This window comes from Camelina sativa, chromosome 10 (genome assembly GCF_030686135.1).
Source record: "Camelina sativa cultivar CO46 ecotype springtype chromosome 10, ASM3068613v1".
Classification (NCBI taxonomy): Eukaryota; Viridiplantae; Streptophyta; class Magnoliopsida; order Brassicales; family Brassicaceae; genus Camelina; species Camelina sativa.
The window spans coordinates 20722525-20748934 of NC_141889.1; the positions used below are offsets into that span (position 1 = coordinate 20722525).

At 33.0% G+C, this 26410-nt stretch overlaps 2 protein-coding genes across 2 annotated transcripts; both read left to right on the top strand.

Annotated features, from left to right (window-relative positions):
- Positions 1-17309: 17309 nt before the first annotated feature.
- LOC147936303 (uncharacterized) lies at positions 17310-18565 on the top strand. The gene is made up of 2 exons (XM_087468679.1): positions 17310-17546; positions 17768-18565. The coding sequence occupies exons 1-2, from the start codon at positions 17310-17312 to the stop codon at positions 18563-18565; spliced, it is 1035 nt and encodes a 344-aa protein (XP_087324805.1).
- A 4968-nt stretch (positions 18566-23533) lies between these two features.
- Positions 23534-25278, top strand: LOC104719308 (cytochrome P450 71B17-like). The gene is made up of 2 exons (XM_019231051.2): positions 23534-24470; positions 24561-25278. Exons 1-2 carry the CDS (start codon positions 23757-23759, stop codon positions 25221-25223), a joined length of 1377 nt encoding a protein of 458 aa, XP_019086596.1. The 5' UTR covers positions 23534-23756; the 3' UTR covers positions 25224-25278.
- Positions 25279-26410: the final 1132 nt, after the last annotated feature.

A 26410-nucleotide genomic window follows, 5' to 3' on the forward strand; every position in this document is an offset into this window, starting at 1 on the left:
TTGTCTAAACTTATGATGCTTACAAATTTTTGGATATGTAGGGCAAAAAAAATCTTGTGATGATGCGTCCCCCTTTTCGTGATATATTTAAAAACGATCTTGAAGAAGGTGAATGGATAACGTTATCAAGATTCTCACTAACCATTGTTGTTGGGATTTTAAGAGTAACTGATCATCGTTTTATGATACATTGGGGAGACGAAACATGGCTTAGAAAAATTCATCCTTTGTCTTCCAAGCAGTTTTATTCTTTTGTATCATTTAATGATATCAAAAGTGGATTTTTAAACCCTGATTATTGCGTAGGTGAGATAAAAAAAACTATCTAATAAAATTTAATTATTTCTAATAATTTATCTTCTAATGAAAAATCTATGATCAGACATTATTGGAAGAGTGTACACTGTTGGAAATCGTTTTGAAGAAGGTCCACCATATCAAGATTGGAATGAGTTGTTTGTTGTTTTGGAAAATATTGAGTAAGTCATTCTATTTAAAAAATTTTAAATTTAAATATTATCATACCTATTAATGTTTTAATTCTAAAAGATGCAAAATTTTAGGGGTGATTGATTGTCATGTCGTTTATCAAAAGACTACGCGAACGCCTTTTTCAATGATTGGATTCACTGTGTTTGTGATATCATATGTGTGTTACGTTTTTCCAAACTTGAGACTCAAAAAGGTTCGTATTATTCGTTCACGTTTCAAAAAACGTTATTGCTTAGATTATTAAATATGTTAATTAATTAGATACATGGATGGCAACAACTGTGGATAATTGTACAATGGTCATGATCAATCCTAAGTGTCCTCAAGTCACGTAGATGTTTGATTCCTTTGCCGAAATGGAGAACTGAATTATAAGATTTTAATGTGTAATTTGCTACATTTTAAATCGTTATGATATTGATCCTGGATTTTAATTTTATATATTTATATTTGAATATATTTATATTTGAATATATTTATATCTGAATATATTATAAATTTGGTGATTATCTTACATGATTATTATTCTTAAAGAAATTCTCATAGATATTATTATTAATAGATTGATTAATATTAAGATTTTTTGAAATTAAAATTAATAATTTCTGAAACTATATTAAATAACTAATCATCATGTATTTTATTATAGTATGATTTAAATATTTATTTATGTTATAGTACAAATATATACAAACTAACTAAATATGGTAGTTACAAAATTAGTTATGAATATAATATAAAATTTTAAAATAAAATATAAATCAAATTCAGAAAAAGAAAGAACACTACTTAATTATTCGATTATCCCTAAATGTTTATGGAAATTATTTAAAGTTCTGGAAATATATATATAATATATTTGTACTTGATGATAATTGTACAATTACCATATAAGTTTTGCTAATGATATATATTTGAAGTTTGAAAATATCTTAAAATGTAAATTTTCTCAAAAACATATATTCTGTATTATGTATATATAAATATCTTTAAAAGTCAGAATCGTAAGTTTCGTTTAAGTCTAGGTCTTTCAAAGAAAAAAATGGCTAACCTTCTATCCAATGCTATAAAAATAGGATCGGGAAGAGAGAATATTATTTCGATGTGGACGACCTAAACCCCTACGTTCATGAGTGGAAAATCAACGTAAAAATACTGAGGAAGTTTGAGTGTCGTCATCCTCTTTTCATATCAACAGACTTGATTGTAGTTGATGAGAAGGTATAATTTAAATTATATAATGTTCATTCAAATTTATTTTAATCTTTACTTACTTATATACAACGTTAACGTAGGGTACAAAAATTCATGTATTGATGGGTTCTCCTTATCATGACATCTTTATAAACGATTTGGAAGAAGGTGAATGGATAATGTTATCAAGTTTCTCATTAAGCAATGTTGATGGCGCTTTTAGGCCAACTGATCATCGCTTTAGAATACATTGAAGAGACGTGACATGGTTTAAGAAAATTCCTCCTTTGTCTTCAGATCAATTTTACTCTTTCTTATCATTCAATGATATTAAAAGTGGATATTTAGATTCCGCTTATTGTGTAGGTAATGAAAGCAATATATTGTTTTATTGTAAGATAAGTTTGAAGTGGTTGATTACTTTAACTATTGAGAAATATTTGCAGACCTTATCGGAAGAGTGTTTAGTGTTGGAAATAGCTTTGAACAAGGCCCACCATACAAAGAATGGAATGAGTTGTTTGTTGTTCTAGAAAATATTGAGTACGTTGTTCTAATGTTATAAGATTTATGTTTTTAATTCACATTAATTTTAAAAATACTCAAAGAAATACAATTGTAGGGGTTATCGTTTATCCTGTCGTTTGCCAAATGACTACGCGAACGCATTCTATGATTATTGGATATATCGGGTCAGTGATATCATATGCGTGATACTCTTTGCCAAGCTTGAGAGTAATAAAGGTTCAAATTAATTCTTGCTATTACTATTATAATGAATATATTTTTAAACGTTATTTAATTATTAAAATTTTCTAAATCTAGATACATGGATGGCAACCACGGTGCACAATTGTATGAGTGTCACGATCAATCCTCCATGTTCTCAAGTCACGCAGATGTTAGATGCCTTTGCTGATATGGAAATTTGATTTTTAGATTAAAACTGTATGGTTTTAAATGATTTTATATAAATATATGATACTTTAAAACGTTGATCCTGAGTTTGGATTTTAATTTGATATAATACTATTTCATTTAATACATTACAGAAATCAAAGTCTTTTATTATATTAGTTCCCCTTTGCATTCAAATCATATTTTCGTTTGTATAATTTGATGATATATCCATATTCATGAATCTTTCAGTTATTTAATCAATAGGTGTGAGTGGTAACGTCTCTTGGAGTCAATACTCCCAATGTAACCATTAGCACACTATAAATTCATAATCTCGAATTGTAAATCTAAGAACTAAAACATTAACTTTTCAACTTCTATATTTAACGCTCTTGCAAAACTTTTCTCTAATCCATATTTTTAATTCTTTAAAAAGAAATGACGAGAGTTGTGTCGCTCGACAAACTGAATCCTTGGACAACGCAATGGATGATTTGTGTCAAGGTTTTACGTGCATGGAGAGTGAAAAATTGTTTGAATGACGTGTCGACAAAGCTAATCTTAGTTGATGAAGAGGTATGTTTTGTATATATAATTCTTTGTTTCTTCATATGAATGATGTCTCTAATTACCTTGGTAAATTATATTCTGAAATAGGGAACATTCGGATATGCTATCATCCCGGCATCACTCTATGGTGTCCCGTCTTTTAATATGTCTGAGAATCAAACCTATGTTATAGAAAAGTTCAGAGTTAAGGACGACAACGAACAAATTCAGAAAACTAATCTCGGTTGTCGGATCTTTTTCACAGATGACACTATAATCAGTTTTGCAAGAGATCCTATAATTTGCAAACCGTTTAATAATGTAGATTTTAAACGTGTTTATGATAATGTGTTTCATGGAAGATGGCCTTAGGGTAAGATATACTTTATAATGTATTTAGTAAACTTTTAATTGTTATTTATAATACATATATTAATCAGTTTTATGACAGTTAATCTGATTGGATGCATCAGAAATATGGGCGAAATCAAAAGTTTCGAAAAAGAAGATAGTGCTGATCGTTGGAGTTTGATGAATCGTTACATAAAATTTACTATCGAGTCAATTGAGTAAGTTTTTTAAACATGATATATGCAAAGTATAACTATTAATTATAAGTAATATAATAAATAGATAGACATATCATTTGAATGATTTATATGTACTTGATAAAAATACGTTTGATAACCTTTTCATTTCATTTATCCTTTTATAAGGGGATATGTACTTGACTGTTTCGCGACAGGATGTTATGCAAATCATATGTTCAAAAATTTCAAGCTGGTGAATGGGAAGAGGGTTTGTCTGTTCAAGATGTGGAAAGCAGTCAGATTTGGAGGTGATTAAATATGTTTATGAAATTTTGTTTGTTTAAATTCAATCCTGAAAAATTATTATAATGACATTATTAATGTGTTTACTTAATATCTATAATCGTTGATGCTAGATGATAATGTTCTCCTAACCAACGGTGATGGATGCTCGGACATAATAGAGGATCCAAAGAGTGAGGACGTTGCATATTACATGCACATGAAAATCAAATTCGTATTACGTAACATTTTTAATTAAATATAAAAATATTTGGATATATAATATATTATATGTTTATCGAAACTTACATTTAGGTACAATTTCATTGATCATGGAGAGACCAGAATAAAAGATTTGGATGATACCGACAATCGTTTCGTTATGGACTTAAGGTAAATAACAAAATTTACTTTTTTTGTCTAATGATTAATTGATATGGGCAATACTGATTTAGATTATTTCTCCTCCAAATTACAGTGATGCACTTGACTCCTATATTCATCTTGCTGTTGAGGATTCTTTTGAGAAGCATCGAATTCCTTATTGAGTATTTAATGTTTTTAATGATAAACATATTTGGTTAATGTTTGATTTTTAAAGAGTCTGATTTATATTTAATTTAAATATCGTGAATTCAAATTCTATATTATTTGCAAAATAACGTTGATTGCAGATTATGACATGTAGGGATTTTCGAAATGGTTTAATATAGAGTCCATTGTTATAATTTACAGGAAAATATTTTTTCCTAATGTCAACATATAGTAATTTATAACTTCTTGATGATATTCATTAAAATTATTGAAGAATTATTTTGTAAAATTTACTTAACAATTCAGTAAACATATTTAGAATATTCATTTATGATATGTTTACATTCTTCATCATTATCGCCTTTTTGAAAAAAGGTAAATATTTCTTCTTAAAAAATCAAGTCGATTGTATAACATCTCTATATATATTACGCTAATGTGTTAAAAAGTCATATCCAGAACTCAATATGACTTCTAAAAAGATGAATGTTCGTCCCTTTGTTCAGCTATGCGATCTCAACCCTGCGCTAGACCATTACAAAATTAGAGTCCTATCATAAGATTTTGGAAGTCATTCAAGTCTCTACAGATGGTCTTCGTTGACAGTGATGTAAGATTTAATAAGATTTCTTTAAGCGTAATGTTTAGTTAGAATCTCTATCATATTTTAAGAAAAATCTCGATAATAGCTTACTAACTTCTAAACGTTATATATAGGGTACAAGGATACATGCATCTATTGAAGACGGTTTGGTCAGCAGGTTTCAGAACCAACTCGCTGTCGGCGAGTCTAAGATAGTTGATACATTCAGCTTAGTAGATTATGATAGTAGTTATAAGACAAGTTCTTTGGGATTTAAAATCGTATTTTATAGAACCACTATAGTGAAACCATGTGATGAATTCCCAGTTCGTGTCCCAGAAAAATATTTTCAGAATTTTGTTTCTATATTGGCTGGAGAATTAGACAAGAATGTATTGTTTGGTGAGTTGTTAATTTCATATTTAAAAATTTTATTTAAAGAAAAAAATTATTAATTCATATGTATTTTTGGTAGATGTTATCGGTCAGGTCGTTGGTGTAGGAAATCTTAACAGCGTCAAAACAAAAGGGAAGGATAATGTCAAATTGAGTTTCGATCTGCAAGATTTAACGTATGATTCCTTAATAGATACCCTTTATAGTTAAAATTATTTTGGAATATAATGTCTAATTATGTATTCTTAATTCATACATTCGTAATATAGTGGAACCCGGTTGAATTGCACTGTGTGGGATGATCTTGCAAAGGCCTTTGATACACAGATAAAAGAACATCAAGATATTGTTGTCGTTTGTGTAGTACGATTTGCATGCTTGAAGGAATGGAAAGGTGATTTCTGACTTTCTTATAATCTTTGAACTTATGATTATTAAATCTAACATTGCCAATTAAATCAAAATTTCAGGGAACTAGTATTTCCAATGCGTTCAACTCTACCAATATTATGATAAATCCAGTTATGCCTGAAGTGGAAGCGTTTCGAAAAAAGTAAATATATATTTTTATATATATATATCCCTTCTATATTACTCAGCGATACATGCTATAAACGTTTATATGTTCTTATTATTATCATAACTTTACAGGTTGCCCACTGATGCTATAGATTTAGTACAACTTGAAGATGAACCAAGTCCCCAAAAATCAAAGGTGACATTATATGAGGAGTTTTTTTTATTATTAACGAGAAATATACTATGGACCAAATCGTTTATGCACTTGAGGTAATGTTTGTAAAAATTTAATTGATATCATCTAATTTGAATTGTTTAAAAAAATTGTTTGAGTTAACAAACGTTTGGCTAATTCATTATAGACGCGAACATGTGTGACAATCTCCACAATATATTCTGTTGAAGTATTGCCTAAATGGTATTATATTGCCTGTAAAGTTTGCAATAAGAAGGTGCAGCCGTACCCACTAGAATCTCAATCTGGAAAAGAACTACTTTATAGTTGTGGGGTTTGTGATGCTGATGTTACAGATGTTGATTACAAGTAAGTATCTCTTGAATTGTTAAAATTTTTCTTAAGATTTGTTATTTGGAACTATTTATACATTTTAATTTATGTTAAACTGTTTGAAAGGTATAAACTCATACTTCATGTCGGTTATGGAAGTTCACAAAAGATTAAACTGCTCTTCTTTGACGGTCTTGCTCAACTATTTATTGGAAAAAAGCCAAAGAACTGGCTTTGGAAAACTCAAAAGTAAGTATATAACATTTGACCTCTGTTTAGTTTTAAAGATATATAAAAAAATATTGAAACATGTGTCTACATATGGTCAGGAGGATATTGCAGCTATTCCCGAATCTCTTTCGGTCTTAGTAGGGAAGACTATATTGTTTAAAATTTTGATTACAATCGATAATTTAAAGAGCGACAAATTTGCTTATGTTGTTGAAACGTTTTGGGAAAAGGATGACATGGTTGTTCAATTCGCCAAGATACTAAAGAAAAAAAAACTCATAATACCATTATTAATATTATATAATTTAAATGTTTTTAAATCTTAATGTATAAAATTTAATTGTAGAAACTTTATGGAAGGAATGAGCTTTCAAATATTACTTCGGATAAGAATGATTGTAAGTTGCAAATCACCCAGCTGAATCGAGTTTGGCTTTGTCTAAGAGAGATCATACAGAAAACGATGTTGTGTCGGCCGGGGGTCATAGCATGAAGACAAGAAAAAAGATCAAAACTGAATTTAAAGACTGAACAATTTCCATCACTTCAGATCATTTTCCGTTCTGTTATTGCTTTTTATTTATTTTTACTTTCAATGGGATTATGTTTTTAGAGAAATTTTAAAAATTTCAAACCATTTCAGTCACTTTAAACAAAGATTTATATATATAATTTGACATAAATAAAATAATCATGGTATACAAAAGATTTGGAAAAGGTGATATTTAGTATAATTAAGTAACTATTATTATAATTAAAGACAAGAATGATCCTAAAGTTAAACTTATTTTTGTTTTAACCAAAAAAAAAGGTTCAAAAGAACGTTAATACGTTAAAATAAATGGAAAAGTTAATAGCCTGAATATTCATTACGAAGCCTGAATATTCATTACAAAAATTTACGAAAATGAACATTCTCTTTATCTAAATAAGTATATTTAAATTAATAACTTAATGTTAAAATTAAATATTGACAAAATTCAATACGAAGTTTGAGGAAATACGATATTCTCGGATTTAAAAACTTATCTTCTACATGTTATATATATATAATTCTTATTATTGTACTATGTCAACTCGGAATAAAAAAAAGCCATCTATAGAGTTCTTGCTGCTTGACGTAAGAGGTAACGCAATATTAAAGCTTTTTACAATATTTTGAATCATTGTAATTTCATATTCACATGTTTTAAATGCATATTTGAAGAATTATAATGAAACGTTCAATCGGAGTTCGTCGATTTACCAAGAAAAGTTCAAAACCTGAAGAATATGCGCTTCGTACGCAACTTCAACCAGAACAATTGATTTTCTTTTGTGAGGATAGCATTCTGGAACCAGAACAAAAAAAATCTAGAAAAACCATGAAAGAATCAAGATCTTCTGAAGAACACTCATTGGCGCATCTTAACGTTCAAAGTACCTTTGTTGACGGTGAAGATGGTATACTGAAATCAATGAATGAGAAATCAAAAATTGATATGTGGATGGAATACAATATGATGTCTATCAACGAGACAATTAACACATATGATAAGGCTGCCTCTGGATCTAAATGGTGTGAGAAGAATAAGTTATGGATTCAAAGATCTAACACCACAAAGGATTAACTTTCGAATATCATTCTATGATTAATATTTTAATTTTTAATAATACCTACTTTATTTAATAGTTATGATCATGATGTTACTATAATCCGTTATTGAATTTTTATAAGAGATTTTATCATTTTCATTATTTTCTCAATATTTTGTTTCGATGAAACATTGAAATAATTTTTTAATAATGATTACTATATGTAAATACAATGTTGCTAATAAATAATAAGATTTAATAGGTTTATATAATTTGTTTGTAACTATATATATGTTATATTAATCAGACCAATAGTTATAAATAAAGTAATGCTTAAACAATATACAGGTTTCTGGATTGCCAAGCCATATTTTGACGTTGAAAATAGGAGCACCTGTCATGTTGTTAAGGAATAAAGACTCAAAGGGAGGTTTGTGTAACGGTACGAGACTAATTATTACTCAGATGACCAATCATGTAATCGAAGCAAGAATCATGACAGGAAAAAAAGTTGGTGATAGGGTACTTATTCCTAGGATGTATGTTAGTCCACCTGATGCAAAGTTTCCCTTTCGTATGAGGCGACGACAGTTTCCTGTTATCGTGGCGCTTGCAATTACTATAAATAAGAGTCAAGGTCAAACACTAGAACATGTCGGATTGTTTCTACCGAAACCGGTTTTCACACATAGACAGCTTTATGTTGCCTTCTCTAGAGTCACAACCAGAAAATGGCTAAAGGTGTTAATTACATATAAAGATGGGAAGTGTCAGAATAAAACACTTAATGTTGTTTACAAAGAGATATTTGAGACTGTCTAATTATGTTTTGAAATTGCATTATTGTTTTGGATTGTTAGACTTGGAATTTGTTTTATCTCTTAAAATAAATAGGTATAAATTATATTTATAAAACGTTGTTTGCCCCAGTTTTTACTATATTTTAATTTAACTTCTCTCCAATGATAAGAATGTTATTTCAGAAGGGTGTAGACTTTCACATTGAAAAAAATCATATCCTTATTATCCTCTTATTCTATATTATAAAAGAAGTACTAGATGAAAATATCACATTTTATTAGTTTCAACAATGTTAATTAAAATTATGTAATTGTTATATATATCTTAAGTTTATATATTACCTATAAAATGCTTAACTCTAATATATCTCAAATAATAGGATTGTTATGTCATTATGATTTATACTTTCAATTTAGAGAAAACCAACTTCTAATATTCTCTTATTCTAATTTTTGCACATCATTACATTTTATTAGTCTCAATAATGTTGTTTTCAAAAAAAAAATTGTTAGTAATACCATTATTAAATCTTTTATTATATATACAATAATAATTATTAAAACACTTAACAATCTAGATAAAAGGTAAGACACGCTAACACGTATAAGACGCAACATTTAATCGTGACTGTTTGTATTCTTACAAATCTCCAATCCCCTTTTCGTTTTCGTTAACAGAGGATAAACAGGAAAACCCTAATTTCTGGAGATCATGAAGTAAGACTCTATATCTAATCTTCATCCCGGCAGGACGAGATGGTGTATCTTGGCCAAGGTCTTAAATTCGTGGTATGTCAACGAATTCTTCACAAAACGGGTTCTTCTTCTTGTGGACGAAAAGGTTAGAGTAGTTAATAAAACAAGAATTCTACTTATGTTTGATTTACAAAAGTACTTAAATCATAGTTTTCTAACACAATGTTAAACAATTTTGGAAGGGTGACACAATTGAAGTTGCCTTTATACCGACTACACTACTCAAGCTCCGGAAGTACATCTACGAGGATGAATGGTATGCTATTAGGAATTTCAAAATCATCAATCCAACCCTCAAGGAGAGGAATACCCATCATCCTTATCAAATCAAGTCTATGGATGAAACAACCATGACCCTAAAGGAATCGGTAAATTCCAAAAATTATTTCCGATTCGCAGATTTGGATGATATTTTCCGAGGAAGAATCCACCATCCCATCTCCTTGGGTACGTTTTCCATAAATTAATTTTAAATTTATTAAGTTGAACTCCGTGAATTTAGGTTTTTGATGTCTTTGTGTTGAGAAATCTAGAGTCTTTTTAGGAAATTTGGAACTTTCTGTAATGGTCCCTTCCATAGAAAGATACAAATTCAACTTTAATACTAAAATAGTTATATGTGAGTGTTAAATAGTTTTGGAAACATTCATTTATTTCAATGTAAAGACAAATTCTGATTTTTTCTCAAAATAGATGTTTAAACTCTGTTAATATAGTTATGAAATCTTTGTGTTAAGGAATCTATAGACTTTTTAGGATATTTGGAACTTTGTGTATTGGTCCCTCCCATAGAAGAGTACAAAAAGAACTTTTTACCAAAATAGTTGTATGTATATGATAGATTTTGGAAATGTTCATTCATCTCATTGGGGAAAATTTGACTTTTTGTCACAATAGATGTTTGTGGATGTGTAGTAGCTGTGAAGGACAACAGAGATCATTATAATGAAGTTGTTTTCACGCTATTAAATGTCAGGTAAAATACATTTCTTTCACCTATCATGTTAGTAAAATTTAGAGTTTGACTATTTCATAAAATGTTTCGACTATCTACATTTGAAAGAATGAAACGATCAAGTGCCGTGCAGTAAGCGTCTGTGCTACCCGTTTTATGTCTTTATGGGAGACATCTGGATGCCATCTCACATATCAAACCGAACCAGTGTTTTGTGTTCTGCGTTTCTGGAAGGTTGGAGAGTATGAAGGTATGTACTATTAATAACACTCGCTTGATTGAACAAATGCTAAAAACTATGTGGTATAATCATTTACCAAACTTTTATACCACTTAAAACATCGTTAGGTAAACCGTGTATTGTAAACACATTGGCCTCCTCCAAGATATTTATAAAACCGGAGTTTGAAGGACTTGAGCATCACAAGGCCATGTAAGTTTTGAATGTTCATTAATATCAAGTAGTGTATCATGCTAGGGCTTAACTTATGAATGTGTTTTCTATATCTTCAGCCTGGAATTTGCTGGACGTTATTACATAAATCATGTAATGGAGCATGTAGGAGAAACTACAGGGACGTAAGATGAAAGCATATTAGTTTTCAAATTTTTTGTATATGCAAACTTGATAATATGCTGAATGTTTGTATGAACAAGTACTAGAAACCCTTATATGGGTTGTTTTCTATATTATCCTAATGGTCTAAACCTTGTTAATATGTTGAATGTTTGTATGACCAATTACTAGCTTTCTATATTATCTTAATGATCTAAATGAAGGAAGTCAATTAGAACATTAGCTCATATATTTTTAGATCAAAGAATCAACCAAATACCATTAGTTCATATATTTATAGATCAAACAATAAACAAAGTACATTAGTTCGTTGATTTCAAAGATCAGAATGATCTCCTTTCCTATATTATTCTAATTAAAATTAATCATAACGAATGTTTTGGGCTCATTAAATACTTGAAAATATGAAAAATGGGCCTTTAAATCTTAATAAAGATAATATATATGTAAAATATTATAGTAAACATCTTATTGAGATATTTTATTTGTTTCCATTTTTAAAAATGGAATTGAGAAAATTTAAACATTAAAAAATAAAAAATAAAACTATTTTAGTATTTTAGGAATTTTCTATTAAATTCCTGCCCGCATAGGCGTGCGGGTAACTCTCCTAGTGTAAATTATACCAAAATATTTAAATGAATTTTATCGTCATTATTTATAGAGATTTTAAAATATATATTTAAAATAGAAAACTTATGATTTAAAACAAGATCTTCTTAAGAATATTTATGATGCTAAAAACATTCTTAAGCATATTTTATGATCTTAAATAATCAGACGCGAAAATAACTACATACTTGCAAATTCTAGTGAAGAGATGGGAAGGGTTATAGTGAAGAGATGGGAAGGTTTAAAAAACAATTCTAGAAAGTAATATCAAATGTTTTTTTAATAAAAAATTCCATTAGACTTTGTTAAATCCATGATTCTAATACCTTTTTCAATCTTAATTAATATATGTCTAGTAAAAACACAATTCAATACTTGCAAATTGTTGGTGACTGAAATTTCAATCAATTGAACGATTATTTAAGAGAAATAAAAATAAATAAGGTTAGAAATACATTAGTGGTAAAAAAATGTATATGGTAAAAAAATAACATAACAATATTTTTAATAAATTATAACTCATAGAATAAGATTATTAAAATAGTTATAAAAGAACTTGACCGAAACTTGGCAGTCGGCACATAGGTTTGTATGCACTTGTTCAACAAGTGTCGACTTATTGTCTTTCAACAATTGCACACAAACCTTTGTGCCGAATGCCGAGTTTCAGTCGACTTTTTTATTTTTGTGTGATATCAAGTTTTAAACTAAATAACAATATTATAATAAAATATGACTCATTGAATAAGATTGTTAAAATTGTTATAAAAGAACTTGACCAAAACTCGGCAGTCGGCACATAGGTTTGTGTGCACTTGTTTAACAGGTGTTAACTGATTGTCTTTTAATAAGTGCATATAAATCTATGTGTAGACTGTCGAGTTTAAGTTGAGTTCTTTATTTTCGTCTGATACCAAATTTTAGATATCTTTTTATTTTATTTTATTAGTTTGTGTCATATTTGGAGCTTTCACACGTTTAAAATTTTTTTTGGTCTTTTGGTTTCCAAAATTTGTGATATATGTACGTACGTACTTAATATGTAATCTATAACTCTGCTCTCCAATAGTAATAAAGGAGCCTCAGTCAAACCAGATATCCTTATCAGCTCATCAAAGAATAATACATTCATTTAGATTATTGTATCTTTGTAGCCAGATTATGGTCTAAATGAAATTTTATCAACAGAGAAAATTTAAAGAGTTTTTTTTTTTTCTGACGACAAAAAAAAAAGAGTTTGTTTATTAAGTAGTTGATTAGATATCATATGGACCACATGACCACATAGCGTAGTTTTATTTTTTTTATTCTATTCCAAAGCAAAAATTAATAAATACACTATACAACCATGCAAACTATCAATGATGAACACAAATCTTTCTGTTTTTTATTTTTAAAGTGTACGCAGGACCACCGGTCTGCTCATAAGACAGCCAAACCATCTATTTTAGGCCACCACTGATAAAAGCAATTGTAGAAGTATATGTACTAGAAATTTGCTTTGGTCAGTTGGTTGTGTATGTGTTTAATTAATACATATGTTGTAGGTTTGAGTCTTTCTCTCTACATATTTATTTTTTATTTCCTTTTACTTATTTTTTTCTTTTTATTTTGTGGATTGGGAGAGACTTTTGTTTTCACTCAATTATTAATTTTTAGTTCAATTTCCCTTTTTTTACAACATATGCATTATCTAGATAGTTACAAAAATTGTGAATATATATATATATATATGCATGTACCTTACCCATAATCAACATATATACTTTCATACATTATTCATAGTTATTTGATGAAAATATTTTGTTAGTATTATAACACATCTTATATAATATAATTTAAATAAAAAAAAAATTTAACAACACAATTTTGTAACATGTGACTATTAAAATTTCATACTAAAATGCATGACTTTAATCTCTCAATATGGTTAATTATTTATATATTTTTTATTATTAAAAGAAACCGGCTTTCTTTTGGTGTTACCTCTCCTTCTAGAAGGTCGTACCACGGTAGAGAACTTGATTACAAGAGATCCTCGGTTTCCAGAAGCACTAGAGATGCCACTCCAAACCCAAGAAGAACTCTGGAAAGACCCCACTTTGCAACCTAGAAATGACTCCTACAGAAATCAGAGGGGTGACTCCTACTACCGAGGTTGGAACCAAAAAGATAATACTTCAATGGAGAGAAAAGGCAAATGGCATTAACCTTACCTCAACAGATATTTCTGAAACTTCTAGACCAAGGCACCCCCCTTTGGAGAGAAACTTGGAAGTCCTTTCTCCCCTCCCGGACCAACCAATGGGACTAGTAACTGCCCCACGCTTGAGGAGACTATGGGCGAACTTCGAGAAGTGACGGTCCAATACGTCTCCTGTGTGGATCCCACAGAGAGTGCATCTAGGAAAAGGAGAGTAATTCAAGGCGAAGCTAATGACCTAATGGCTGAAACGGCGGCCAAAATCATAGCTGCTGCGACTGAAAACGTAATACCTCAGGCTCAAAGAATGGAGAATCACACGGAGGAAGATCAAAATATTACACAGGATCCTCAGCTGGAGACCTTAACTCAAAACTTCCCACCAAGTGCATCGGGGAAAAAGAAAAAAGGCAGACCTGCGCAAAAGAAAACCATAAACAAAAGTCCTCTCAGAATATCTCGAGTGAAGTCACAAAAAAGAAATATATGCCTAGCAACTGGCTCTCCCAGAAGAAGACCAGGAATGGAACGAACCAATACAACAGGGAGGAACCTCTGCCCCTAAGGCAACAGGCAGGACCATCGGGGACCAGAGATTTGCAAAGTACCTCAAGGAACATTGCGCCAGGACCGAGTGATCCGAAGGTTAAACTCATTCCTGCAGCTAAGGAAAAACTGGTGGATTTTTAGAATCCACAAAATCTTCTTCCTTAAGAATTGTATCCTGGAACTGTTGTGGGCTGGGGAACCCCATAACAGTCCACAAGATAAAAGATATCTGTAAAAGGATATCTCCAGACTTCTTGTTCCTCATGGAGACTAAGAACAACTCCAATCTTTTCCTCCAAAAGCTGCAATGGATGGACTACCCGTCAAAGCTACTCATCCCACCAAATACACCAGGTTTAGGAGGTCTCGCTATATTCTGGAAAGACTCTACTGAGGTGGTGGTTTTATCGTCCTGCAAAAGCTATATTGATACACGAGTTAAAACGAAAGGGAGATCTTTCTATGTGACTTTCATATATGGCAAGCCAAACAGAATGAACCGAATCCAGGTATGAAATCAAATTCAAACCTTTGGAGAAAACAGAAGTGATCCCTGGATTATGGCTGGAGACTTCAATGATATCATCAATAACTCAGAGAAAAGAGGAGGACCAACTAGACCCGAGGGTTCTTTTGTTGACTTGAGAACACTCATGTCAGTCTGTGATCTATATGATCTAAACTATTCGGGAAACTTTTTATCTTGGAGGGGAAGACGACATGATCATCTTGTTAAATGTAGACTCGATAGAGCGATGGCAAACAGTGCATGGGCATAAGCTTACCCCTCTGGTAGAAGTGAGTACCTTCGCTTTGAGGGATCTGACCACAGACCGATTGTAGTATCCTTTGATCCTGAAAAGAAAAGAAGAAAAGGTCTGTTCAGATTTGACCGCAGACTGCGAGAAAATGAAGAAGTTAAAAAGTTGGTAAACATTGCTTGGAACCTCAACTCCGAGGACACTGTGGATGAAAGAATTAGCAAATGTCGACGTGTGATCATCCAATGGAATAAAGATCAGCAAGCTAATAGCCAAAATAAGATTGATGACCTCAGAGCAAATTTGGAGGAAGCAAAGTGCAGTGATTTTGGGGCTCCAGAATTAATACCACAGCTAAATAAGGAACTCATGATTGCTTACCAGGCAGAAGAGGATTTTGGAGACAGCGTAGTAGGCAGCTTTGGCTTGCCCTTGGAGACAAAAACACCGGCTACTTCCATGCTGCAACAAAAGGGAGGAAGGCAATTAACAATATATCTAAACTGGAAGAAAAGGAAGGAAACCCTGTCTATGAAGAAGAAGGGATACTAAAATGCATCTCAGATTATTACTCCAACCTATTCCAATCAGAAGCTGGAACCAGATTACAGTGTGTTAGTGAGGTCATCTCCCCCACCATTACTACTGATATGAATAATAGACTGATTCTCGAACCATCCCCCAAGGAAATAAAAGAGGCATGCTTTGCAATTCACGCAGACAAGGCTCCAGGACCAGATGGTGTTTCTGCTAGCTTTTTCCAGTCAAACTGGCATACAGTGGGCGATATGATAGTGTATGAGATAAAGAACTTATTCTCCACTGGGATCCTACCTGAAAAGATCAACCACACACATGTTAGACTGATTCCCAAGATCACGAGCCCAAAGAAGACAGCGGACTACAGACCAATTGCCCTATGCTCTGTATACTACAAAAGCATTGCGAAACTACTGTCAAAAAGACTCCAACCGCTCCTCCAATGGTGATATCTGAGAACTAATCAGCTTTCGTGCCTCAAAGAGCTATCAGTGACAATGTGCTCATAACCCATGAAGCGCTTCATTACCTGCGAACATTAGAAGCACAAACACGCTGTTACATGGCCATTAAGACTGGCATGGGCAAAGCTTATGACAGATTTGAATGGGACTTCATTGAGCAAGTAATGATAAAGTTGGGGTTTCATCAACGATGGATCCAATGGATCATGCAATGCATTGTTACTGTATCATATTCTTACCTCATCAATGAAAATGCGAAAGGATTAGTCAAACCTGACCGTGGAATCCGGCAAGGTGACCCTCTCTCACCATATATCTTCATCTTATGCAGTGAAGTACTATCTGCCTTATGCTCCAAAGCTTAGGCTGATGGGTCGTTAGAGGGTATCAGAGTGGCACAAAACTGCCCCGAGTTAACCATCTCCTTTTTGTGGATGATACCATGTTCTTTTGCCGATCAGACAATCAAAGTTGCAAAACTCTCCTATCCATCCTACAAAAATATGAACAAGCGTCAGGACAGAAGATAAACTTCGAGAAATCTGCTATTACCTTCTCAAAAAAGACAAAACCTGATGTCAAAGACCGAGTTAAAAGAGAACTCAATATACATCATGAAGGAGGACAAGGAAAATACATGGGTTTGCGGGAACTCTTTGGGCGCAAAAAGAAGAATATATTTACGTCAATTATAGACAGAATCAAACAAAGAGTGTTGCGCTGGTCAACCAAGGTTCTCTCCACTGAGGGTAAACTAACTCTCCTCAAGTCGGTTCTGACCTCTATGTCATCTTATTCTATGACATGCTTCAAACTCCCTGTCTCTCTGTGCAAAAGGATCCAAGCAGCTCTTACCAGATTCTGGTGGGATGGCCCTGGAGATAAAAAGAAAATATCATGGATCTCTTGGAAGAAAATGACAAAAGCACTGAGTAAGGGTGGTTTAGGCTTCATAGATATACAGAGTTTTAATGACGCGCTCCTAGCAAAGATTGGATGGAGAATCCTGACAAAACCCTCTTGTCTACTTGCTCGAGTACTCCTTGGAAAATACTGTCAAAACTCCACTTTCCTGGATTGTGTCGTCCTGAATAACGCATCTCATGGCTGGAGAAGTATATGTGTAGGCAGAGACCTCCTAAAACCCCATATTGGAAGACTCATTGGTAATGGACAAACAACTCTCCTCTGAAAAGACCCGTGGCTATCCCTAGACAAGCCATAAGCCCCAATAGGCCCAGCTATGAACTCTCCCAGTACCAAAAAGTTGCTGCTCTGCTTCAACGAGAATCTCAAGATTGGGACCTGAAAAAGATTGCAACAACTATCCCGGGATATGAGCAAAAATTTGTCACTTTGAAAACGAGCAAACTTGGCGGAGAGGATAAATGGGCTTGGTTACCGACGAGGAACGGCGTCTACACTCTCAAATCCGGTTACTATGAAGCACTAAACAACGAGACAACCTCCAATGATGCAATCCATAGCTCCGTTAACTATGACTGGAATGCCAAGCTTTGGAGAACCAAATGCAATCCCAAGATTAAAATCCTCCTATGGAAAGCACTCCAAGATGTCTTACCAGTAGGAGAGAACCTGAAACACCAGAACATCTCTACGGATGCTAAATGCTTCCACTGCAGAGAGGACGAGACGATTCTACACCTATTCTTCACCTGTCGCTTCGCCAGACAGATCAAGGAAGCTATACCCTGCGAGGGTTCCCTGGCTATTGATCTGTTCTCCAACTTCCAAGCGGGTTTTGATGCCACCAAACTACTCAAGTGCTTACCCCCTGTAGGTATTGGAGAGATTAACTTCACCCCTTCGATCTTTTGGGCTATGTGGTACAACAAGAATCAAAAGATCTTCGAAAACAAGAACTGTCAACCTATAAATCTCATTACTCAATCAATTATCAAGGCAAAAGAGTGGATCCAAAACCAGAAGATAACACAACCAACACCGAAGCCCCAAGGAGCACCAGATCAGACACCCCTATGGGAAAATGGTATCAAATGCAATACGGATTGCAGCTTGGCACACTACCAATAACGCTGGAATCAGTTGGATCTTCACAAATAATTGCGGAGAAATTGTTGCTCGAGGTTCCGATTCGATACCAAACGTGCACTCACCACTTATCGTAGAAGCTATGACGATTCGAAAAGCCCTCCTGGCGGCCACAAACTTGGGTATAACCCATCTTTCTCTTGCTTCAGACTCGATGATTCTGGTCAAAGCAATCAATTCGGAGATCCGACCAAAGGAGCTCCACGGGATTCTTTTCGATATCCTGAGTTTTTCTAGATCTTTTACTTCTGTATCTTTCAAACTTACATCTCGCACAAACAATGTTGAAGCCGACTCCTTGGCAAAGGAGGCATTGCAATCCGTTGTAATGGGCCTTGTAACATCCGCAAACCGGAATCCTGGTTTGGGATGTGCATCGATCGATGCTGACTCAATTTCCTGCGTTTTGACTTAAGTTAAACGCTGCGTTTTGGGGAAAAGGGAAAAAAACCCTTAAGTCGTTCTTGTTGTCTCATTAGACGAATTTGGCCGTTTTTGAGAGAAAACAAAAGAGAGAAAAGTTCCCTAAGTGCTCTTGGTGATTTCTGGAGATTTGAGGTTGTTCCTGTGGAGATTTGTAGCGGGGATCGTTGTAGGAGCTTCCTAGGAGCGTTGTTTTGCTTGTTTGAGTTTCAGATTCTTCTTGGCTAAGGTAAGTGCATGACCATGGCTTATCTAAGATGGAGATTACTCTGATCTGCTTGTTTTTGTGTTGTTAGGCTTGTTAGTATGTCGTTTGAGGCATTGGGAAGCTTTCTTGTGGCTTGGGATCGATTCTTGTAGTTGCAGGGCATGGGCATCGATCGATGCACTATGTGCGTCGGTCGATGCTAGTGCGAGGACGGCGCGGTTTGACCTAGGAGCATCGGTCGATGCCATGTGGAGGCATCGGTCGATGCCATGTGGAGGCATCGGTCGATGCGATTAGGGTTTCCGCGTGATGTCGAGCATGTGTCGATCGATGCATACCCTTTGTCGGTCGATGCTGGTCCCTGAGGGTGTCGATCGATGCATACCCTGCGTCGGTTGATGCAGAGCCTGGTTTGTTTGTTGATTGTTGTTTGATGGTTAGAGTATCTCTATTGCTTGTGTGTATAGCCCAGTAGAGGGGAGAATTGCCTTAATGAGTGTTTATAAAATACTCTTGCATTGCAATTTGTGTTTATGATGCAGGTAAAGGCAAAGTGTGATCGTGGAATCAAGGCAATGAAGAGGAGGATGTTTTAGTTGTTCGCTTGGTTGTCTGGCTTCTGCTAGGTTGCTAGAGGTGAGTCCTAGAATGTTGTTTAGGATTACTGGTTCTCTGGTTTATGTTGTTTGGATCATTAGTTTATGATTTGGTGTAATGTTGGTTATTGGAATGGTTATGATTTATTTATTGGATTATTATTTGGTTATTGGTATCTATTATTTCCGCTGTTGGTTGTGCTGGTGGCTAGGTGGCTAGTGGATATGGGACCACTAGTTGTAGTTTATTTATTTATTATTTATTATTTATTAAAAAAAAATGGATCTGGTCCTTTCAGGCCTTGCTCAATAAGATAGTTAATGAATTAAAAGTTTGCACAAAAAAAAAAGTAAGTGGAGTTTAGTTCCAAAGATTATGAGCTTCCATGATTTTCAAAAAAACAAATTTTGAATTTTTATATTTGATTGCGTTTATATATGATATTATTGTGACAATGAATGCAAATGTTTGAATATTATGTACATTATACCAAAATATTTAAATGAATTTTATCGTCATTATTTATAGAGATTTTTAAAATATATATGTAAAATAGAAAACTTATGATTTAAAACAATACCTTCTTAAGCATTTTTATGATACTAAAAACATTCTTAAGCATATTTTATGATGCTAAACAATCATACGCGAAAATAACTACATACTTGCAAATTATAGTGAAGAGATGGGAAGGGTTATAGTGAAGAGATGAGAAGGTTTAAAAAATATTTCTAAAAAGTAATAACAAATGTTTTTTTTAATAAAAAATTCCATTAGACTTTGTTAAATCGATGATTCTAATACCTTTTTCAATCTTAAATAATATATGTTTAGTAAAAACACAACTCAATACTTGCAAATTGTTGGTGACTGAAATTTCAATCAATTGAACGATTATTTAAGAGAAATAAAAATAAATAAGGTTAAAAATACATTAGTGGTAAGAAAATGTATATGATAAAAAGATAACACAACAATACTTTTAATAAATTATAACTCATAGAATAAGATTATTAAAATAGTTATAAAAGAACTTGACCGAAATTTGGTATTCGGCACATAGGTTTGTGTGCACTTGTTCAACAAGTGTTGACTTATTGTCTTTCAACAAATGCACACAAACCTATGTGCCAAATGTTGAGTTTCAGTCGAATTTTTTATTTTTCTGTAATACCGAGTTTTAAACTAAATAACAATATTATAATAAAATATGACTCATTGAATAAGATTATTAAAATTGTTATAAAAGAACTTCACCAAAACTCAGCAGTCCGCACATAGGTTTGTGTGCACTTGTTTAACAAGTGTCAACTGATTGTCTTTTAATAAGTGCACATAAACCTTATCCATAATCTACATATATACTTTCATACATTATTCATAGTTATTTGATGAAAATATATTGTTAGTATTATAACACATCTTATATAATACTAGATAAGGGCCCGCACGATGTGCGGGTTTTAAAATTGCTGAATAAAATAAATCTTAAACCTTAAACAATTTTTTAAAAATAGAAACCAAAAAATATTTCTTGAAGTAAGTATTTTAATAATTTTAGTTTGAAAAAAAAAATCATATTTGTATTTACCTTCATACACTTATTTATATTTTTATGTTTTAAATATATTTATAACAATTATTACAATAATCTAAAGCTAATTTATACCCCATCAAAACTTTTGCCAAATACTCATCACTGCAAATATTATTGTTGTCAAATTTCAAGAACATTTCACAACTTATTACAAAATATTTTACATGCAAAGAATTCATCAAAACAACATATAATTAATAACTATATACAATTTTACTGTATGTTTTACCATTAAAAATATGCTCTTACACCCAAAATTATTTTATTGTTAAAATATACTCTTTATCACCACCTAAAATGTCTTTTAAACAAATTAAACAAATTTTATATTGTTTTACTTTCATTTTGGCATAATTATAGTTCTTATAATTACTAAAAAAAAATTAACCGTAATTTTTTTTTACTCCAAAGATATTTTGGATGAACAACTGGTGAAAAATATCTACTTGAGTACAATGATTTTATGACCAATCCAATAAAAGTTTTTTATTGAGAAATTGAAAGAAAGTTAATATAACTTAATAAAATTAAAAATTTAAAAATTATAAACAATTCAAAATAAAAACTTTATAAACAATCAAAAACATGATATATGTCATAATCACGTTAAAGGATCGATGACCTGTTTACTCCTCAGAAGTATCGCATTGAACCAAAATTACTTAGAACTATGACCTCATCTCAAATATTCTCGAATCGTAAGTTCTCGACTTATTTCTACCCAGTCAAAAGTTCTCATATATTTCTCTATATACCTGGGTTTAAACGGTTTACGAACCAAATCCGATAAAAATCCCATAAATCCGGTTTAGAACCAATTTTAAAACGGTTTACAGAGTTCTAACTTCCCAAATTTCAAAATCGTTTCTCAATTACTCGATCAAGTAGCTTTTGTTTCAGTACCGGAATCATTGACATTATCCAGATGAGAAAACTCTAGATTTTGACCAGAAACATCAACCATCAATTAATCTTCGAAACTTATAATGCTACTAACAGTAGAATCACTTTTGGAACATCCATCACTATCTCCATCCTCGATTAATTTAGCGGGCTCTATATACTTTGATTCCATTTCATTGCATATGATAGCTTCCATTGAAGAACCTGCACGAATAAAAGACCCATAATAGATAAGCAAAATTATATCAGGAAAAATCAAAGATCAAAGCTTTCTAAACATGTAAATGTAGGTAGATATAATGTTATTTTCTTAATTAGCTGTCCCATTACATTTCAAAAATAAAAATTCTTTTGACATTTTTATGTTATTCTTTTTAGATTTGGTATTCCCTATTTATTGATTAATAATAATATACATGTTTAATGAATTTTTTTTTTGTTTATACATGTCAAAATCTAATTAAAAAAACGCGTATAATATAGTTAGCGTACAACAAAAGATATATTAGTTTGTTAATTTTCTTTTTTTTTATTTAGAAAATTTCTTTTTTAGACATAAACATGTAAATTTTATGTAGATTTAATGTTATTATCTTAATTAGCTGTTTTGAAAAATAATAATTTTTGACACATGTCAACATCTAATCAGTATACTTGACACATGTCATGATCTTGTTAAAACCTAATTTTGATAACCCAACATTTTATAATAAGATTTTATGATTAGTAATTTTTTTATTTCATGATTTTTTAAAAATATTTTTTCTGTTAAAATTAGAAATTTATGTAAAATTGACACTTGTCACGATCTGATGAGTTCGTAATTTTTAAACTTGACACATGTCACGATCTGGTGAGTTATTAACTTTTAGAACCAAGATTTATATAATAAGATAATTTAAATATATAAAAAAAAATTTTAACAACACAATTTTGTAACATGTGACTATTAAAATTTCATACTAAAATGCATGACTTTAATCTCTCAATATGAATAATTATTTGTATAGTTTTTATTATTAATCATGTTCAACTTTTTTATTTATCATAATATAGATTGGGGTACAGATTATAATTATGTATTATATGTTACATTTACTTTAGCTTCATAGGATTCCTACTTTGTACTATATTAAGATATGATAGAAAACAACAAAAATCTAATTAAAATGTAAGCGGTGTGACTACTATTAATATACATAGAGCATATCAATTTCATTTTGCTGTATAACAAAAGAAACAAAAAAAAAAAGATGGTAATCTCTTTGCTCTGTCTTTTTATCATCACCTTCGCTTCGTTGATCTTTATCAGCAACAAGATCAAACGCTCTAAATGAAACCTTCCTCCTAGCCCTCCAACGTTACCAGTTATCGGAAACTTACACCAAATTGGAGAATTGCCTCACATATTATTTCAACGTCTATCCGAAAGAACAGGACATGTTATGCTTCTTCACTTAGGGTTTGTCCCTGTAATTGTGATCTCATCGAGAGAAGCAGCTGAAGAGGTGTTACGAACTCATGACCTAGACTGTTGCAGCAGACCTAAGCTTGTTGGATCGAGGCTAACCTCTCGGGGTTTTAAAGATGTGGCTTTTACACCATACGGTGACGAGTGGAAGGAGCGGCGCAAGTTCTTGGTGCGTGAGCTTTTCAGTTTGAGAAAGGTTCAGTCTTCCGGGTATATCAGAGAGGAAGAATGTAACTTTCTAGTCAAGAAACTGTCGGAATCAGCGGTGGATCGATCTCCGGTCGATTTGAGCAAAACCCTTTTCTGGTTAACCGCGAGTATCCTGTTTAGAGTAGCTTATGGAAAAAGGTTCCACGAGTGTGAGTTCATCGATAAAGACAAGGTCGAAGAGCTTGTGTTTGAAGCCGAGAGAGCTCAGGGAAGTTTCACTTGCTCTGATTTCTTTCCTATTGCCGGACTTGGATGGCTCGTTGACTGTATTTCAGGGCAACACAAGAGGCTCAAAGATGTTTTCGTCAAGCTCGATACTCTGTTTCAAGGTGTGATCGATGATCATTTACATCCTGATCCTGGAAAATTTTCAAAAGATCACAGAGATATTGTCGATGTTATGTTGGATGTGATGCATAAACAAGGCGAGGATGATTCCTTGACGCTCACGTTAGATCACATCAAGGCATTACTAACGGTACGTAAAATAAAACAACAAGACTTGTTTTAATTCATTTGCATTGAAACTGAATCTGCATATTTAAAATTAGTATTGCCTGTTTGCTAGAATTTGTTTCTAGGAGGGGTAGACACAGGAGCTATTACCATGATATGGGCAATGACGGAACTCGTTAAAACCCCGCAAGTCATGAAGAAAGTTCAAGGCGAGATCCGAGACCGTCTGGGAAACAATAAGGAGAGAATCACCGAAGAAGATCTCGACAAAGTTCCTTTCTTGAACATGGTGATCAAGGAAACATTCAGATTACACCCAGCAGCTCCTCTTCTGCTCCCAAGGGAAACAATGGCTCACATCAAGGTCCAAGGATATGATATTCCTCCAAATAGACAGATCTTGGTGAACGCTTGGGCGATAGGAAGAGATCCAAAATACTGGACAAACCCGGAAGAGTTTAACCCTGAGAGGTTTATGGATAGCCCTATGGATTATAAAGGAAGACATTTCGAGTTCATATCGTTTGGGTCTGGTCGAAGGATATGTCCCGGTATAGCAATGGGGGTAGCTACTGTGGAATTGGGACTCTTGAACTTACTTTACTTCTTCGATTGGAGAGCACCTGATGGTATAACACATAAAGACATCGAAAAGAAGAAGCTGGTACCCTTACAATCGTCAAGAAAGTACCTCTCAAGCTCGTTCCAGTTCGAGTCAAGTGATTGCACCATTCTCCAGACTCCAGTTATAGACTTTTTACTAAGTTTTGAATAAACTTCCTCTGTATTTCCTGTAATATAAACCGAAACGTATGCAAAGTTGTTGTGAATGTGTGCTTCATATGGGCTTATTTGGTCTGAACCATGAACTGGGCCCATTATGGTGTGAAGTCCATACAGGATCCGGGTTGTGTAGTCTGCAAGGGTAAACCGACATAAGCTCTAGGGTTTCACTATATAAGGGAACCTAGGGTTGAAGAAACAAGACAAGAAGTAATCACAAAGACGCAGAAGAAGCTGGTGGTACCTTGGTGGCAGTTGTAGGGCACAGTGCAGGGCAGATGCAGAGACGCTGGACGTAGTGCAGAGAGCATGCGCAGGGCGTCGTACATGGAGCTTGAAGCTGTGTGCAGAACCATGATAAAGGAGCAGAATTTTGGCTGGGGTCGAAGGGCTGATAGCCGGAGATAACCTTGTCTAGGTTTAAAGTGTCTTCAGGACACTCTGATGAGAGACGAAGGTGGAGCTGCTTCTTTGGGGTTTTGAAGGTATTTCAGGGTTATACATGGAGGGGAGAGCTGAACCAGAGACAAAGAGAGGGGAAGAAGAAAAGCTAGATACTCTATGTTTTCTTCTTCCGGTTTCCTTGTAGTTGCTCTCTAAGCTTGTATATGAAACACTAGTGTAAACCTTGGTTGATTGATAGTGGATGTTTGTGGGAGAAGATTCCCACACGAGATGTACCCTCTGCATGAGGGGAACTCGTTAAACTCTATGTTATGTTTATGTTATGCATATTGATCTGTGAAGTAGACGAGGAGTAGGGGCAGAGTCGCAGTAGGCGATTCACTACAAAGGTGAATTGGGGTCTGCGATTCTCAACAAGTGGTATCAGAGCTCAGGCTCAGGATTTCACAGACTCAGGCATGGCGTTGTAAACATACAAGGAGGATCCAAAGTAGAATACTCAAATGTTAAATCAATTATGGGGTTGGTTTAAGGTGGAGTTATCTACAGTGTTTGATTCAGGTTCATGGATGGATGTGTGAAGGTAATTTACCCATGGCTGTGAAGAGGGAATCAAAGCATCATCCAAAAGGCTCAAACTTATCAAAACAGAAGTTCAGTTTCCGCTGCGGTCACAAGGTACATGTGATATTCTGTTTTGAAGCTTCTGAATACTCAAAGCTGTTTCAGTTTAAGGAATCTAGAAACTGGGAGAACACAAGGATGTAGACGTCT

Excerpts from the sequence above, each read along its gene's own strand:
- LOC147936303 (XM_087468679.1), top strand. The coding sequence starts at position 17,310 with ATGACATGCTTCAAACTCCCTGTCTCTCTGTGCAAAAGGATCCAAGCA. Across the intron at positions 17,547-17,767 it reads CCTCTTGTCTACTTGCTCGA|TACCAAAAAGTTGCTGCTCT; the intron begins GTACTCCTTGGA and ends GAACTCTCCCAG.
- LOC104719308 (XM_019231051.2), top strand. The coding sequence starts at position 23,757 with ATGCTTCTTCACTTAGGGTTTGTCCCTGTAATTGTGATCTCATCGAGA. Across the intron at positions 24,471-24,560 it reads ACATCAAGGCATTACTAACG|AATTTGTTTCTAGGAGGGGT; the intron begins GTACGTAAAATA and ends CCTGTTTGCTAG.